This window comes from Pelmatolapia mariae, linkage group LG14 (assembly GCF_036321145.2).
Source record: "Pelmatolapia mariae isolate MD_Pm_ZW linkage group LG14, Pm_UMD_F_2, whole genome shotgun sequence".
In the NCBI taxonomy this organism is placed as follows: Eukaryota; Metazoa; Chordata; class Actinopteri; order Cichliformes; family Cichlidae; genus Pelmatolapia; species Pelmatolapia mariae.
The window spans coordinates 31,544,716-31,562,927 of NC_086239.1; the positions used below are offsets into that span (position 1 = coordinate 31,544,716).

An 18,212-nucleotide genomic window follows, 5' to 3' on the forward strand; every position below is an offset into this window, starting at 1 on the left:
TGCTGGGAAAAGCAGCATCTTAACAAGTCCGCGAAATTAAAATTTGTACCCACTGTAGCCCAAAATGTGTGTCCCCAGTGCCTGTGTAAATTACAATTTCATTTTCACTACTGTTAAACGATTTGGTTTTATTTAAATGGTGGGGGAGAAAAAAAATTCCCTGCAGAGCAAACAAACATAAATGTTAGTCACACACATACACAGCAGCTCAGTAAATCATGTGCTTTTATTACCAGTGCATATTCATAGAGAAAACAAGACTGGGTTGGATAAAATGCTTTAGACACATCTCAAAAAGATGAGCATGTCTTCGCTCTTGTTTGGCAACGAGTCGAGGTGCATGAAAACCACAGCTTCCTAGCTGACTTAACTGGTAGAATTTGAGTCATATCCTGCAGCTCAGAAAAGCTCCACACTGAAAGGTTATGGAAGTGTCTGGGTGTTGAGCATAGTAGTGTGATTAATTGAGTCAGACTGGGAGTCTGTCTTGGCTGCACCCGGTCTTTCTTCTGTTGTGGCACCGTGTTTTTGTTTGACATTACATAGAATGAACAAATGAGTCCTTCATTTAGAGACATGGCATGATGGAAGCCAGGCAGAGACTCAGATTTGACAGAAAGCTTAGAACAGTATCACAAATAGTGTACTCTTAAGCGTGAATGTGCTTGCTAGTCAATGTCCTCTCATAAACGGTCATTTCTGGTAATACATCTGTAACAGTTTCTAATATGAAAACCACAAAGCAACAAACACAATAAAACAGAATTCATCTTCCGTCCCAATAAGCTATGACCTTGGATTCAGATTAAATTTGCACAAATTAACAGTTTTCTCGCAAAGCTCTCAATGTGCCTGTCCCACTATTATGTCTATGAGTTTGTGAAATTTAAAAAAAAAACTATTTAATATTCTTCCACTGATATTGTGAAATTTGGATGGATTTCCTGAGATATATGTATTATTTCTATCCAGGTGGTAGCACTTGAATAAAAGCTATTGAATTGTTAAAGGCAAGCCAGTGCTTCTATGAACCCAAAATCCTAAACACAGAAACCTAAATACAGATATTTTTTGTTGTTATTGTAAATAAAAACCAGATAGGGTAGTAGCTTTGGAAAAGAGCTGCCCAAGTGCACAAACACTGATCTACATTTCCCAGATGCGGGTGGATACTGAATTCTGCTTTAAGGGGGTTAATTTGGGGAAAGGGAGAAAGTGTGAAGCTTGAAAGAAAGAAAAAATATTTAGAAAAATAATTTGCAAATGCTGAGCTAGTATAAAATAAAATAAATTAGCATTTTACATTGTTTTTCCCCTTCAAGATAACAAATAATAACAAAAACGATCATTGTGCTGCTTACAATAGCAATAAATATGACGATTCTTCATTTAAGCATGTGCTGGGTATGTTTGAAAGCACACTCTTTAACAGCTGCCATACACATGTTTAAAATCCGGGAATCCTTGACTCCTGTGATCTGGACTGCCACAAGGCTGAGTGTTTCAAAAAAAAAAAAAATCATAGCACATACATAGGGAGTGATCTAATATACACAATATACATTCATGTATATACAGTACATACAGCAAATCAATGCACAGATGGTGGTGACACTTATGTGAGATGTCAGTAAATGAGAAGTTTTACATTTCATTGCTGGAGAAGCATAGCGCTGTTTATTTCACTGTAAGCATTAACTAGTTCATGAGAAAGCAACTAATGGGTGCACTGTGTTGTTGTCTAGGTATCAAGATAAAGTAAAGTTTCATGCATCTGGACGAGTTATGGCTGATTAAATAGTTCCAACAATCTCCTACCCTGTCAGCTCTCACAGAAAGTGTTGTTTAAGAATACCATCCACGTCAGTATTTGTAGATTTTCAAAAACCAGTCCATAGCTTCAAGTCATCGCTTGTTCCGAGGTACGCTACGTCACTCAATTTTAAAGTTAACCGTCAGTTCCACAGACAGGATAAAACATGGACGTAGTTTCCAGGATAGCAAAAATGAAGCCAGTGCAAGCAGCAGCTTAATAGAGCATTCTACCTCAAGGCCATCAGAATGCAATAGATGACGGTGCAAAAAGACTTTGAAGTTTATGGGAAAATGGCTTTCTGCCTTGGGCTCTGTAAACCCTTCCCTCATGACTTAGTCACTCATTTTGGTGCACACTGAAAAAAAAATTAAGTCTATTTTGTAAATCTTGGTCATACAATGTTTCAAAAAGGGTCATTATCTGTGGATTAATGTGCTATGATTATCCCAATCATTGGCTAACCACTTGTAAGTTATTAGCCAATGAGCAAGCAGTTTCAGATTTTAACCCACCCCTCCTCATCACATCTGGTATTTTGAAATGAGATGGATGATGTCATGGTAGCGACGTCCACCTTTTATGCTGTCTATGGTCAATTCACATCATAAAGGTAAGGTGAGGCGACACACAAAAGGCTGTACTGGAAAAATCATTGCACCTTGTGGAATACATTGGTTGTGTCGTCAGTGCTTGCGGTGTTTAAGATGGCTATCTCGGGTATCTACTGTAGGTAACGGTAGACCTTGAAGCAGTGGTTCCCAGAGTCTGCCACCGCCACGTGGCCATCAGATGTGAGAGCCAAGCCCTGGGGGCCATAAAGCGGGTCCGCTGATGTGTTGATATAGGAGAGGAAAGACCCTGAGCTGTCAAACACCTGGATGGGTATGGCGAATTGAAGGACAGATTAGATGAGTGACTACTGCAAGTGTAACGCAGTTCCAATTATTCATTTCCTCAAACTAACCTGGATCCGACTGTTTCCCCAATCAGCAACGATGATATTTCCATTGGCATCCACAGCCACACCCGTTGGAGCATTAAACTGGCCGTTCCCCTCTCCGTGTGAGCCAAATTTAAACAAGAACTCCCCATCTGCATTGTACACCTGTCAGGTAAGATTAAGCATAAAAGAAAATGGGTGAATGATGCTGACAAGTAAAGAAAAATGCCAGTCACATCCTCACAGCATGTGAAGCACAGCAGTGTTTGGGTTCTGATTGTGTGATATTTGGCTGAGTCTGCCTGCCTTTTCTTGTTCTGTTGAAACTGATTGATTTTAAAATCGGTCCAAGTGCACGGCTGAAAACAATGGGGGGGAACAGGTATGCAGCCTTTATCAGAATGCCAAGCACTATTTTAAGATTAAAAAAACCTGCAAAATAAAGAGGCTATCGGAAAGGTTTGCTTCAGTTTTGGTATCTTAAAGTGACTTAAGTCCTATTGTAGGAAGAGAGTTTAGCTAACAACTCTGACTTTGTTAAACCTGAATTAAGAGAAAGTCTGGGTTTTAGGCTCCAGAAAGAGAGTGGACTTGAACACTGAGCTTAACAACAACCAGTTGTTAAAAAGACTTTTTCATTCATTCCCTTGTCAACCGTTAAGGATGGAGACAGCGATTACAACTCAGACTTTTAATCAGCTCACACTAAAATCTATAGTCTCCATCTTTCTGTCTCTCAGACTCTAGACAGTAATGCAGCTGTCAGACTGTCAGCCATTTTCCCCACACTGTAATTGGTCACACTGTGGAAAATGTCTGTCACAGTTGGATCTTCTAGAGGATGTGAACATCTGAGTGAAGATGAGGCTGAAATAATTTTATTTAGGCCTTTGAGTCATGAGTTTTTAAATGCAGCTACAGACAGCCTGTGTCCTGAGCGTTTCATGTTCAGAAATGTGTTCAGTCATTAAATGCTGTCAAAGGCACAGTGTCTGAAATTCATATGCTCTGTAACAGATCAGCAAACTGTGTCCATATTGGAGTCCACTTGCACGGCGGGACGGATCCAAAATGGATAAGGATGAGACCCAGACTCAGTTTGGCTCCAGTCATTTCCCAGCTCATGCATCTGAATCAGTTCAACAGCTTAATTTCTTCTAATATGATCTGCATTGTTTATTTAAAACACCTCATCCTAATATATTTTTTAAAAAAGCTAAGACATTTAAATTTAAAATTGTTTGCAATTGCAAAAAACAAAAAAAAACCCCAACAACTTTACATTCATTTCAATTATATCAGAAACTATTACTAAACTTTTACTATTAACAGCAACATCTAAACACCATTGCTATGACTGTAAAAAAGCCATCATCTATCAGTGCAGGCTGAAATTAGATCAGATTATAAATGGTTAAACTGGGAATTTTAAAGAAGAGTTTTTCCTATAAATCTCATTAAACTTTTTTATCCAGTAATCTCAGAAATAATGAAACTCTCTGTATGAAAAATTAAGCTTTTTACACTCCATTAGGAGATTCAGTTTTTACTAAATAATCATTCAGACAATGAAATGGTCATCACCTGTAGGAAAAACAGCTTTTATTTAATTAATCGAAATGCCCTGAGGGCGGATCCGCCCTGGAGTCTGTTGCTATCTGGGTAATTAATATCATCGGTCCATGAGTAATCTGTCTGTTATCTTTTGTTTCTTTCACTTATATTTTACCCTTGTTGGGTTATGGCTGAATAATTAGATTTGAAAATCAAATTGAAATTCAGGATTACAGATTTATCTAGTGAAAATTCAAGTTGGGACAATGATGACCACAGAGAGTTTAAAAAATATGTACTTTTGTCTGCCTATGATGATGACAGAGCAGACCAACCTGATTAAAGTTACTCTTTCCTGCCCTTCCATTTGAGATAAATACCATGGTCAGCACTGACGCATGTTCATATTTTTCAGTTTACTGGATTAAAATGGAGGCTTTGCTCTTTATTTACCCGTTGCCATGGTGAGTCCGGGTACTGGAGCACTACTGATGATGGTTTTCTTTTTCTACTCATGTACACCCTTAACTCAGCTGCTCTGGAGCCGAAAACTCAGACTTGCTGATCTCAGAGCTAATCTACTCAGGTTTATTGAACACACTTTCTGGAAGAAGTCCCAGGTTTTCAAACATAATGTTCGCACATACTTGCAACAAGCCATACCTTCACTGAATGGTTGTGGAAGTCCGTTACCACAATCTCATTTTTGTTATTTACAGCCACAAAGTGAGGACCTGAAAGCAGAGGAGACAGGGAGGGAACAGCAAAGATGAGTCATCCGTCCGTTTACGGTGTATGAGATGAAGCGGCATACTATTTCTGGACATCAAAAACAAGACACCAAGTAATCACAGAGAAACTCTCAGAGCTGAGACATGACAGGGCTGAAGCACCAACATGTAGAAAAAGAGAACAAAGATTCATTTTTTTAGCTCACATTCACAGTGAATATATTACTTACTGAAAACAGGGCCAGATTTACTAATCTTTGTATCCAGTGCAATGTTTGCACCACTTTTCTCTAAAAGAAAAGAAAAGTTATAAGTGAGAAATGAAAGTGAACGAACGGGTGAGTTCAACTTAAATATTGCTGTACAACTGGAGCGGCATCAATGAGGGATTCCAGCAAAGCATGCAAATTAGTCCCGCCCCCCCGACATCTGAACAACAGGGAAGGACAATCATCAAAACTTGGCATGCAGTAGTGTACATCATGAACTGCAGACTCCTGCTGTGCTATGATGACAGGGTGTATAATTTATAATTTATAATTAGGACAATCAGTGCAACAACCAAAACATTAACTGTGTGTTAATGTCTCTAATTAACCAAGTAGCTATACATGCACTCATTAGTTAAAACAAATTAAGGGTGCATAGAGACATGCTGATCACTAGCACTGTTCAAATCAACTTTCCTGTGAAACAGAAATCAATTTTGTAAATCTGGCCCAACCACATGCCCTGATACATGAAACTTGATTAAGTGTTCATCTCTGCCATTTTCTGTAAGACACATTGTTAATAAAATGATCATATATATATAAAAATATCCCATTTATTGATTTAACATCACTCAGTACCTGCAAAGTGTCTGTCTGATGTTCCTCTGGCGCCAAACTTTGTCACCAACTTCCCATTTGATTGGAAGATGAAGACACAGCAGGCCTTATTATCAACCGTGATAATGTGTCCATTCTTGTCCACAGCCACACCTTTGGGGCCCATTAATCTTCCAGCACCAATCTTATTCTGTTACAAACAAAGTTTTGTTTTAAAATCTAGCTTCACTTTATAATCGTGCGGTTTAAAAACAAACAAACAAATATACATTTCTTTTACTGACTGGAATGCCAACCTTGAACTTGCCATCCGAGGAGAAGATGCTAATCCATCTGTTGTCATAGTCAGCTACTATTATGTCCCCGTTCATGTCTACTGTGACTCCTGTGGGGCGCTGCAGCTGGCCTGGTGAACGACCTCTTACCCCAAACCTCATCTTAAACTGGCCGTCGTTAGAGAAAACCTATAAAAAAAGAAAAGAAATTATTAAACAATTCAAAAAATAAATTCTTTGAAGCTAAAGGTTAGCCACTGACCTGTATGCACTGGTTGTTGCTATCTGCTACCACAATCCGACCATTACTGGAGGCCGAGATGCCTTGAAGATTGGTGAATTCTCCTTTATCTCTCCCTCTTGTTCCTGTCAAATCAACAAAACATCACCATGTTTTTAACACTATGCATATACAAAAACTTTTAAGGATAAGTCACCATTTTGTGCCACTAAACTTAAATTAACAGCATCATCAGATGCATAAAAATATGCATGGATGGAAGATTGTAAGCTCAGTCAACAGTACGATTAATATCCAAAATAATGGTTTTTCACTCACCAACTCTATATATCAGCTCATCCTCTATTGGATTTTCCTTTTTCTTGGTGGTGCTATACATGCTGGAAGGCCTGCGCACGGCCTTCTGGCGAACATGACCTCCTCCTCCGCTTGGGGACTTCACTCGTCTCTTCACGTCGTCTGGAGACTGCAGGACATCTGACGGTTTGACAGCACGCAAACGGAAAGGACTCCCCCTCACAGGCTGTTCATATAGCAGCAAAGAGAAGGTGAATTCTCCCTCAGAGCGGAGGGTGTATCCAACCTCATAGGTGCCGTTTTTGTTGTCCACCACCTCAGCTTCAGTACACACCCCATCCGCAGAGATGATCTCTGCCCTAAGAACCGCATTACCAGTCTTCACCAATTCTCCATCTTTGTCTTTAGTGGTGACTGTGATAGTGGTGTGTTGGCCAACTAGTGCATGTCGCAGACCTTCACCGGTGGCAACGCTGGTATGGCCTACAGCCCCCGTTGTGATCAGGACTCCTAGATTCTGAATGGAGCGCCTCAATCCATCCGTCTCCACCTGGCATTCCAGATGTCCGTTTTCATGAGGATGCTCGGGAAAGCTGTGTCTTGCCAGAGCACTCACCCTCTCACCCATTTGTTTTTGGACCAGAAGGACTTCAGTGGCGCTCCCATGGCTCAGGGCATGCTCTGTGAAGTTACAGCTACTCTGAATGTTCTCTCTGCCCTGAAGCAAAGAGGTAAGCTGAGTTTGAAGCACCTAAGAAGACGGAGACAGTCAGCAGAGCTAGTACAAAAATGTGAAATATCGTGATTTTTTTTTAAATGCATCAAATTTAAAATGAATAAGATCGCTGACCTTCTGCTTGGTGCTGCAGATGTTTTCCACCTCAGTAATGAGAGCAGTCTTGCGTTGGTGTAGGGCCTTCTCCAGCTCATCAAAAGTATTACTGATTTCTGTCACAGAGTCATTTTTCCTTTCTGTAAGTTGCTTGGAGATCTCATTCACAAGGTCAATGGCAGCTGTCAGCTGAGGTAGTCTGTCAGAGCAAAAAATAAATGCAGATTACAGCTCTTTATACTTTTACACGTCCAATTTTACTAATGTCTTCCAAAAGCAATCCCATAATAGATCATGTGTTAAAGCAGTGAAAAATCGTACCTGTTGCGAACAGTGTCCAGCTGACCTTTAAGGGCTGACTTATGCTGTTCGAGCACATCCCTTAGAGGCACCGTCACATGTTCCCTGTGTTCTCCTTCTGTACACTCCAGACACATGGCTGTTTCACATGACTCGCAGTAAAACTCCATCACCTGCAGAGGGTGCAGTTGAGGCAAGTAAAGTCACATTTCTGAGGTTAAGGTTGCTCAGAAGTTCAAATGTATATATACAGAAGGCATTTCTTTTTAATCCAATAACAGTTGGCAGCCTGGTCATGAACATGCAGATGAGGTCTGATAGCTCTGACCTATTTTTGATCAGCATTTTTTGGGGTTTTTTAAGCTTACCTTGCCCTCGTGATTAGGGCAAGAAAGGGGCTGACAGGTTGTAGCTGCGTTGGCTGACTCAAGAACATTGCCCGCCTCAGGCTGGCTGCACTCTGGGTCTCGTTGTAACACCTCCATTAGGTTTGTGATGAAGAAGTTGTTCTGCAGGGCTGCCACACCCTTCTCTGGCAAGATAGAAGTCTGTCTGCACACTGGGCAGGATAGTGTCAAAGACTGGGGAGGGATGTAGTTCTGTAGACATCTACAATCAGATAAGATGTTAAAGAAATCAGTTAGAGGAATAAAGCTGCAGTCAAGCACCAATTTCAGGGTGAGACCTGATTAGAAGACTGGACAATGTGATTTGAGTGGTTACTAAGCACAACAATGTAAAAACAGTACTACTGTAGCAACACAGCTGTGGAAACCAGTATTTGCTATTACCAAAGCTGTGCCCTAAAAAAAGGCTGTGTGCTTTTCTTGTGACCAAGCTTAGAGTAGCTGGTGACTTACGTCATGCAGAAACCATGATGATGACAGAATAGCTCGCTTAAGCGAGGAGCTGTGATACCAAATTTAGAAATTGCTAAAAAAGACATTAAAGTACACTAAAATCTAGCACGCTGCATCCTATAATAGCCAAACGCTGACTCATCTTTTTATTTTGCTTCTAAATGTTTTATGTCTGCTTATCTCTTTACTGTCATTTTGATCTCCTGGTGTCGATCACCTTGTAAAGCTAAGTGATTCATAGCTTACTTCTCACAGAAGGTGTGCAGGCAGGGTAGCACCTTTGGGTTGTGATAATGGTCCAAACAGATGCTGCAGACCAGGAACTGCTTGTCTATCTGCCTCACCACAGGGCTGGTGCTGCCAGTCTCACGCTTCGCCATAATGACAGACATTCAAAGGGGACACTGGGAACACTTAACCTGTGCAAACAAGGTGAAAGAAAGAGAAGAAAGGTCAAGAAAGCCTTGAGGAAACAGTCAGGCAGGGTGAACAGGGTGTACTTGCTTGAGCAAAGGAAGAAATGACTCATAGTCCCGCTAACACAATAAAACCTCATCTAAATCCTGTATCCGCGAGCAATTTATGGTCTCGCTTATCAAACTATGTCAGTAGTATGAGTTCCTTCACCAGAGGCTGTTTAACTGTGTGAAAACCCCAATTGAGTTCACACAGTGGAAAGAAACGTATACATGTGATTAAAACCGCAGGGTAGAACTCTTAGCGGAGACAATTATGCTGTCAGCAATAGTGTTAGAAGTTATACACAGTATAAGCCTATCGAAACATGATACTAATACTTATGTTTTACTCTTGGTGATATTTTTCGGTGTACTGTGTCACTTTTGTTATTTAATATGACTCCTAGATGAGTAGATGCCTGCTGGCTTGCAGTTCAGATGGCAGAGTTGCTGTTACATGAAATTATACCACTGGGTCAAGCAGGGATTAACTTAGCATGCCAATGTTGTGCCGTACATCTGTCATAGTGTACATAAGCACATAAAGGATTACATGGAGTCCAAAAACACAGACAAGCTGGTCAATAAACACCGCTTACAAAAGTGAGTGACTCATATGATAATAAAATTCCAGCGGGAGGATTGGTGTGTTTTGTCATTTGGTTTGGCTAACACTGTAAAGAGCCCTATTGTTTTCAGTTTTTTCCTCTATAGTTCCTGTCCTGCAAAACACCTTCAGTCAGGTAACTGACACTCTAGGCTCCTTATAATTTTCTGTAATGCACCATCCACTAATAACCTTGACACTGCATTGTACGTCTTGAATTAAAGCTCAAAAAATTCATTACAGATTAACTGAATTTATCCCCTGACAAAGTCAGTTCTGTGACGACTACTGAGATGTCAAATTACATGGGAAAAGAACTCAAAGGCAATTAATTTATTTTCTGTTGCTTTTTCTTTCAATTTTCTTTGTAACACTAGCAAGATATGTTCTTGTTATGTAGGATCATGAACAGTTAGGATACCCAATAGCTTCATTAATGCCCAAGAAAGCTTAAAACAGCTATCTGATACTTATATGAGAAGGTTAACTGCTATGGTGCTATTAATCAAAGTGAACCTTTGAGCCGGGGAAACCTGACAGTTGACCCTGAGCCGTCATTTTAAACCTGATTACAGTTCAAAATATGTAAAAGGTGAAATAAGCAAGGAGTCACTGCCATGTGTGAATGTAGTACACCATCATTGATGCAAGATGTCATATTCTGAGTAACTGACAATGTATAATATTTTTTTAAATTCTTGATCGTGTTTATGAGCGTAAAAACATCCTGCTCATTGCAGTTTAAAACAATGCACACAGACCGGACAAAAGAAGGATTCACTCTATTTGAGCTTACTATCAGTTTCCTTGTTGCGTCACTATAACATGTCTCACCAAACAACACTTTGTCTTTCAGCTGATGCCTTAAAAATATAACTAGGCCCCTTTTCTTTGAGAGAAACGAGAGGAAAGAGGAAGCTTTGAAATGCCACTCCCCAAATTCCTTCTAGTTCCTTCCCTTGACTCTTAGCAGGCTGAGTTCAGGAACCACCTGTCTCTCTGTCTGAGGGGAGATGGGGAAAAATTCACGGTGAGCTGGGCTCTCTGCCTCACATGAGCAAGCAGGCCTCAGCGGCAGCTGTCCCTTTTTTCAACACAGAGCAGCGAGCAATAACAATGGCATTTCAGCTCTGCTCACAGCTCAGCGCCCCACATCTCTTCCCCTCCCTCATTCTCCTACCCTTTTTTTTATTATCCTGTCATTTTTCTTTTTCTCTCTCGGCCACATAAATGCACTCATGACATCAGTATGCCTGAGCCCAGCCACAGACAGATGGGAATTTTCTCAAGCACGCAGACTCTATTGTTGTTTCTTCCCAAGTGATTAGAAGGCCTACTGACTAAGGAGGTCTGCCAAGCCCATTCACAACAAGCCCTTCCCAAAAAACTCTATGCCTCCCCTTCCCTTGTCTCCCCTAAAAAGCCCTCCCCTCCCTGGGCTGTCCTCCCTTTACATAGACTCTGAATTGCAGCAGCTGAACGGTGACATCAGGAGGAAGTATGATGAGCCAAGACCTCTAGGCTCCTCCCTTCTCGACAGACTGGCCGCTGTCTTTAGGATTGCAACAGTCTCCCCCACCTTCCCTTCTCCCTGCCTGTCTGTCTGCTCTTCAAGCAGCCCTCCTCGGCTCAGTTACTCCCACTCGCCTCACCACAGACAGATCTTTCATTAAAAACCTTCTTTCCCTGTGTGAATTTAGAGAATACCTAATGTACAACATAAATAGTAATATATTTAATTAAATACAGACTAAAGACTTCAATCTGCAGTTTACTCTAATGTTTGAGGAAGCATGTGATTAAACAGCAATCACAAGGCTTTGTCATGAAAAGTGCACAGTCAGCGCTTCATACAGATGAGGTCAATAGTCCCTTTCCTCTCTTTTTACTGCAGAAAATCACGGTGCGAATGTTTGCAAAGTCAGCCGTTTCACTGCAAAACGTCACTTGCCACTCTCACCCTGCATTACTGTTAAGTGCCTTAATCTCCTCCTGCAGGGTCAGGTCCTGTCTGCCATCTGGATTACTGTCTCACAGATTCAGATGACACCATCATGACCAGTCACTTCAAATTCGCTTTGAAGAAAATGCTTTATGTGCACATAAAAGAATGAAGGCTAGTCACTAGCTGTCCGAAGATGATACAGCTGTATTCCATGCTTGAAGTAAGTGTGTATGCTCAAAACCTTTCTCTTGAAAACAGGCACATGTAATATGAATGATTTAATTGGATTTTAGCAACAGGAGCTCGCCTTCAGAGAAAACATTGCCCTCAGCTTAATCTGCTTAGATTTCAATCGGTGGGGCAGGTAAGGGTTCCTCTCCTCTCACTGCTCCACCGATTGAAGTGCTACTTTTTATATCTGTAGATGCTTTTAAAAAAAGAAAAAGAAAAAAATCACTATGGTTATGCTGTCCTCTATAACGGAAACAACGACAACAAAAATAATTACACATGCTTCCTAATCCAGGGCTTTTTGCTCCTCGATAAATTGGAATAAATAGGCATGTTTTGCTTAATGGGTGGAAAGAGCAATTTCAACTTTTTTATGAGACGGAAAATTCCAGTTATAGAGGAAAATATAATGTTATTCTGAATACATGACTAATTCTTTGACCCACAGTTATGTGACCAACTATTATTACATTTAATGCAAAATGTCATCTCTTGGTTATAGTCAATGAGACGGAGAGCAAGTTAAAGTCCTTAAAAATAATAACTCAAAATAACCCCAAGCCCCCAAAGTTATTAAACTTTACTTGTCTAATTTCAGTTAATGGTTATGAATCAGCTTGCTTCCAGGATAAAACTATCAGTGTCAGCATGTCAACATGTCATTTTCAAGTACAGAGCGGCCCTGTGGTGAAGTGATTAGCACCGTTACCTCCCAACAGCAGAAAATTCTTGTTTCAAACATGCCCGAGGCCTTTCTCTGTTGAGTCTGCCTGTTCCACGTGTGCTTACAAGCATTTCCTCAAGGTACTCCATTTCCGACAATCCAAATATATACTCGTTAAGTTAAATCAAGATTCCAAATGAATTGTGAACTATTGCCTTGTGGTAGACTGGTGACGTACTCAGGGTGTACCCCTGCCTCTCACCTGGTTACAGCTGGATGTGCTCCAGCCTTCGTGCAACACTGAATAAGACTTTTGATTAAAGAAATGAACGGATCATAAAGTCGGTCATTCATTACAAACAGGCTGAAATTTATTCATTTAACTGTTGTTAACTTAGAAAAAGTATTTGGTGGAGAAGTTTCATTCAAATATCTCTGGACTATGCAGACTAAGAGAGACACAGTTAAACAAAAAAAACTCTTTTATACAGGAGATGATAAGCCAATGAATTTGGCCCAATAAAATGGAACTGTCACATGACCAAATGCTTGGACTGGGTATGCTAACCATACTGTACCTTGGTACAGCCCCTCACCTCTCCAACCGATCAATCAATTATTCTGATTGGCTGCCCCTCCCAAACAGAAGGTTTAGACAGCAGATGGGTGGGGCTATTGTACTCACAGCCTCAGCTGTGTGTCTGAGATGACTGCATAGAAATATCTGGCACCACTAACATCATAATGAGCCAAGTAGAAGAAAACCTTTCTGAACTTCTGAGCATTTAGAGCAGCATGGAGCTTTTGGGCGATAGTTATTTCTTATACATAAATAATATCTGAAGTTTTGGCCATATTTAATATGACCATGCACCATTTTAACAGTATATGTAGGATAAAGAATATAAGAGCAAATAAGAGCATAGATCCCATTAATGATACTTTCATGATAAACAAAATGAAAGACTGATGTTCAAATCAAATTTTTCCTACAATCTACATAATGAGAAATCAGAAACTGGCCCTTTAAGAAGGCTGTAATTTACAGATTGTTAATACCATTCCTTAACAGTGACTATTCAGGATTCCAGGATGTTTGTGCTTCAGTGGCCATATAAAGTATTTGCCTCTTCCCTTCCTCTTTCCTTATTTGAGTAACAGACAAGTATCTTTTTCTCCAATGGTATCCAATATTTCAAATCTATTTTAAGCATTACTATCTTAGCCAGCTCAGTATTATTGAACTACAATTGCATACAGCATCTCTTGGAAAACAGACTTTGTCTCCGTGTTACCATCTTGTGATATCAGTTTTAAGAGACACAGCAGAGAGGAGTCTTCAGCAGTTGTTTATGTACTAGACCAGCAAACACTGGTGAAAGCCTCACTGACCTGAAGAGAGAAGTGTTGGCCCTCAGTGATGTGCTCTCCAGATTGGGTTTAAATATAGACTGTAGTTTATGTTTTCTGCTACATCTGTTGTGTCCTTCCTCATGTGCCAACACACAGTAATTGTTCACAGGCTGGGCAGAATTACCCAAAATGTAATTTTGAATAAACTCAACACATTGTTGAAAGATTTTTCTGGGTTATGAGGAACAGGGTAGACCGTTACAAAGGAATATCTGTATGCTTGACTCAGATATAAAGAGAGAAAAGACAAGTAAGAGTAGAAGTGAGAAAAGCATATGCTCCAGAGACACAGCATAAATTACATAATCACAAAGCATCTAAACTATTGTCTACATCACAGCGAATGTCTCATTGTTTGTAACTTTGTTCAGAAGCATTCGTGACTGTGCGTTTTGTTAATAACATAAGACATTTGTGATCATTGTCTCAATTTGTAGCACTTTCAGGTGAACACAGGACACAATGTGGAGCAATTACACCCTTTACAACACCAAAGTTAATGTGGACCTAAGAATGAGACATTCAGGCAGCTGGATCTAAGCGCAGGGTCTATTTTGTGTTTTTAGGGACAGAAAAGATGCCGGCTCCGTGATGACTCATCAATCATTTTTCACACAAACTTCTCAAGACTAATACGCCCCCCCACTCCACCCCCCTTACACTCCATCAGATGAAGAACTCTGTCTCGATGCATCAATCTCTGACAGAACAGTCACAGCATGGAACGCTGGGCTTTACATAAAAGAAAAATAGTGTCTGTATATTATATGTAAGGCTATTGAGAATGATACACTCAGCATAAGAGTGGAACACATTTGCATGCCTAATAATGGCCTAGCATAGACACTTACTGATTGCAATTAGACACTGAACTACTAAAAACTAACACTGTGGCAGTTTTTCATCATTTTGTTTTGTGTTTAGATTGATAAGATCTGACAACAGCAGATTTTTGTCTCGCCTTGTGAGCCCACACTCCCAAACATTGTCAGAAGACAATGCGGCACGCAGGGCAGCCTGTCTGCAGGCACAACATGCACTGCAGATTTAACAAAAGGTAGATCGGCGCACAAGCGGTGCCTGCAATGCTTATTCACCTGCAGTAAGAGGACTGAGATGTCTCATACTATGACTCAGTAGTTCAAATACGGTCTCATACACGCTGTACTTTGCAGATACACAGACACTGTGAAGCATTAGTGGGGTTACTCTTTGTTAAGAAAATGTAGTTCATGTTCAGAATATTTAAGAAACTGAATGCGATTTTGGCTTGGCAGTTTGCCGAGCAGCACAAATGTTGGTTTGATAAAATGAACAGTACCAGTGCTCAGCTGCTATGTTATTATAATAGGTAAAGAAAAAAACTGTGACTTTATTGTGCTATATTTACTTTTATTGACTTAACTATTTTGTGCTGTCACATGTTTACAGGGTGAATGCCTCAGTCTGTAATCTATAAATTTTGTTCATCTCTGAACTTTGCACTGTTGTTCAAGAAAAGAAACAACAGCACTTTAGTTCAGTAGCTGAAGGTTTAAAGATGTCCACTGGTAAAGGTATTTTCCAGAAAATATTGATTATTTTTTTAGTTGAAACAAACCACTCTGCTGCTTCAGAAAGTCTCATCTAATATTTATTATCTATAGCGAGTAATCTTGATGTGACTGCATCCCTCTTGATGATGTCTTATGAAAGGCTGACGATGCCTCATAAACCACTAAACAGAAATAAAAAAAATAAAAGTGGTATTCAAAGGAGGACCGACTGATCAAACGTAAGTACAGAATTAGAGGATCCAATCACAAGCATTTTACCTTCTTTTGTTTTGTATGTAGTCTACCTCATTGTGGTTGTTGTATTGGTAGTTTGGTGGATGTGCCTGTACTGGTTGATGGTCATCTGTAGCCTGTGTACTATCAGCATGCACCGGCTGTGATAAGTCATTATATTCTAATTTTAGATTGCCGTTTCAGGAACTGACCAGGGACACCAGCTGACAATTAGACTCAAGTCAAAACTCTGACTCATCTACAGTCATTCTTCTGTTGATCAGTGAGCAATAATCTGATCCAATAAATTAATAACACAAAATATGCACAATCATTTTCATGGAGATTAAAACTTCAAATATTTTGTCCTAAACTCCAAAATAACTCTGTGCTTTCTAATTGGCTAGAGCTATAAACCATAATTATAATTATTATAGTTATTACCTACAGTAATCTATTTATTCTGAATTGGGGTTTCAACAAACCTCATGATGACAACTAGGAAAGATTAGAAAGGGCGAACGATCCAACTTGTGTATGATATTAAATCAGGTTAATTATACACTGATTAGCAATTAACAGTGGAGCCAGATAAACAGATATTGCATTATATTATATTAGATCTTTTCCATTTGATGTTGTTGCACAAATTAGGAAAAATAAACCCAGGAGAACTGACTCACTGCCATGGGTCTCATTTAAATACTGATATAATAATATGGAAAGCAGGTCAATAAATCACTGAATATGAAACATCAAAAAAATCTAATTATGCTGCAATCTATCTTTTTATAATATATTTATCAAGTTCCCTATCCTCTCATTTGTGTTGGTGCACTGGGGGCTGATTTTGTTAACAGATAAGTGCTATGCTACATGTCTGCTTTTGATCGAATTAGTATTCAAAGGCTGTTGCTGTTTCTGGTCACTTCTAAGCTACAGTTTAATCTCTGTTGCTCAATATTTGCAGAGTAGTACTGTATACCCCACACAACGCCCTTGTTGGTCCCCTGGTTCTCTTGCACATGTTCCCTGTCCTGTATACCTTAAGAACACAGATATAATTTGACTCTCTAAGCTCTGCTAACAATCTGCCCTCTGGCGCAGCATCCTGCACCGTCTGCACCCTCCCTGTGACCCAGTGCAAGCAGCCAACAGAGCAAAACCAGCCAAACATCTCTATCACCTGCACTCATTTTAAAAATTAAACTTTTGAGATACTTTTACCCTAAAATGAGAAATATAAAACGAGCCTTTCAGAACAAAGACAATCAATACCAAAACCACTGGATCATCTGCTCACAGTCTAGGCCTGAAGACTAAAAAAAAAAATGTCTTCAAAAATGATGCATTGCCTGCTGCTGTTGCTGCAGTACAGTGCAACACAAGGAGCCACAGAGTGGCACAAGAAAACAACATGTCGATTCACATGTGGCTCACAAAACTTCTCAGCAGCACACTCCATACATATTCAGGTGAGAAAAACCAACGGAAGATCACTAATCCTCTAACAAACGAGCATGTATGCTTGATTTAAAGAGCCCAGCCCTCAGACTGCAGCAGAGATGCCCACCTGCTACTGAGCCGGCAGCCAGCCGGCAGCCAGCTAGGAGCTAAAATGGAGAAGTGTGTGGGCTGAAAGAGGAAGCAATGAAAAAAATGCTTTAAAAAAATCAGAGCAATGGTGAATTTCTGTGCAACAGTTTGTCTTAAACGGTGCTGGAATTAATTGTGTTGACTTTAAGTTGGTTGATTGTTGCAATTTAAAAAAAAAGCACAAAAGAGGGGGACATTATGGGGGTTTTTTTGTTTTGTTTTTTTAAAGTACAGCCCCCTCTGATATGATTTATCCGTGCACAGATGCTGCTGGGATGAAGTAATCAATTATTCATCTGCTTATAGCCCAGTCATTGTATCTCTGAGGACTCCGGATAACGGAACAAGCAAGATGAGAAAGCAGAAATTCGACACCATAAAAAAGAAGTGAATGGTTACATTGTACTCACATAAATTCCCAACAGGAGGAACAGGAGTGTCAGCATTGCAGGCCGTAAAGAAAGCTTCCCATTGTCAGTGTCCCAAACCTCTCCAATACAGAATCCACAGACAGGGCGACAGAAAGGAAAGGGCAGGGTCTGTCTGGGAGAAGAAGGGGACAGTAAGGAAGAGGACAAGGGAAAGGAGGAGATTAGGGGAGTGGTTTATGCGCAGCATTGGTCAGAGGACTAATGGGAGGAGTTAAAGAACCCAATAGCATATGGAGGAGGCAGGGGATATGCAAAAGACGTGGAAAATCTCGAGAACTGACTGAGGGATAAATCTGACTACTGCAAAGGGGTTTGGCTTCCTTGGGTACCACCCATTTCCTTTAAAAGCGCAACGTTTATTTCTTTACCCTTTGAATTTTGGGGATGTAAACACAAAAATGATCAGAGTAAAACGAAAAAGC

The 18,212-nt window shown here is 40.1% G+C and overlaps 1 protein-coding gene across 2 annotated transcripts; it reads right to left on the minus strand.

The window, feature by feature from the left end:
• Positions 1 to 150: 150 nt before the first annotated feature.
• On the minus strand, positions 151 to 17,919 carry LOC134640898 (tripartite motif-containing protein 3-like). 2 transcript variants are annotated; one of them, XM_063492969.1, is made up of 13 exons: positions 17,770 to 17,919; positions 8,923 to 9,095; positions 8,185 to 8,425; positions 7,838 to 7,989; positions 7,535 to 7,715; positions 6,706 to 7,435; positions 6,409 to 6,512; positions 6,168 to 6,335; positions 5,893 to 6,061; positions 5,272 to 5,331; positions 4,974 to 5,044; positions 2,781 to 2,921; positions 151 to 2,690 (listed from the first exon to the last, which is right to left on the minus strand). In XM_063492969.1, the coding sequence occupies exons 2-13, from the start codon at positions 9,066 to 9,068 to the stop codon at positions 2,538 to 2,540; spliced, it is 2,316 nt and encodes a 771-aa protein (XP_063349039.1). In that variant the 5' UTR covers positions 9,069 to 9,095; positions 17,770 to 17,919; the 3' UTR covers positions 151 to 2,537. The 2 variants fall into 2 exon arrangements, with proteins under 2 accessions (XP_063349039.1, XP_063349040.1); XM_063492970.1 differs by lacking the exon at positions 5,272 to 5,331.
• Between the last annotated feature and the right edge of the window lie 293 nt (positions 17,920 to 18,212).

Excerpts from the sequence above, each read along its gene's own strand:
- LOC134640898 (XM_063492969.1), bottom strand. The coding sequence starts at position 9,068 with ATGTCTGTCATTATGGCGAAGCGTGAGACTGGCAGCACCAGCCCTGTG. Across the intron at positions 7,716-7,837 it reads CTGGACACTGTTCGCAACAG|ACTACCTCAGCTGACAGCTG; the intron begins GTACGATTTTTC and ends TTGCTCTGACAG. Across the intron at positions 6,336-6,408 it reads GCAACAACCAGTGCATACAG|GTTTTCTCTAACGACGGCCA; the intron begins GTCAGTGGCTAA and ends CTTTTTTTATAG.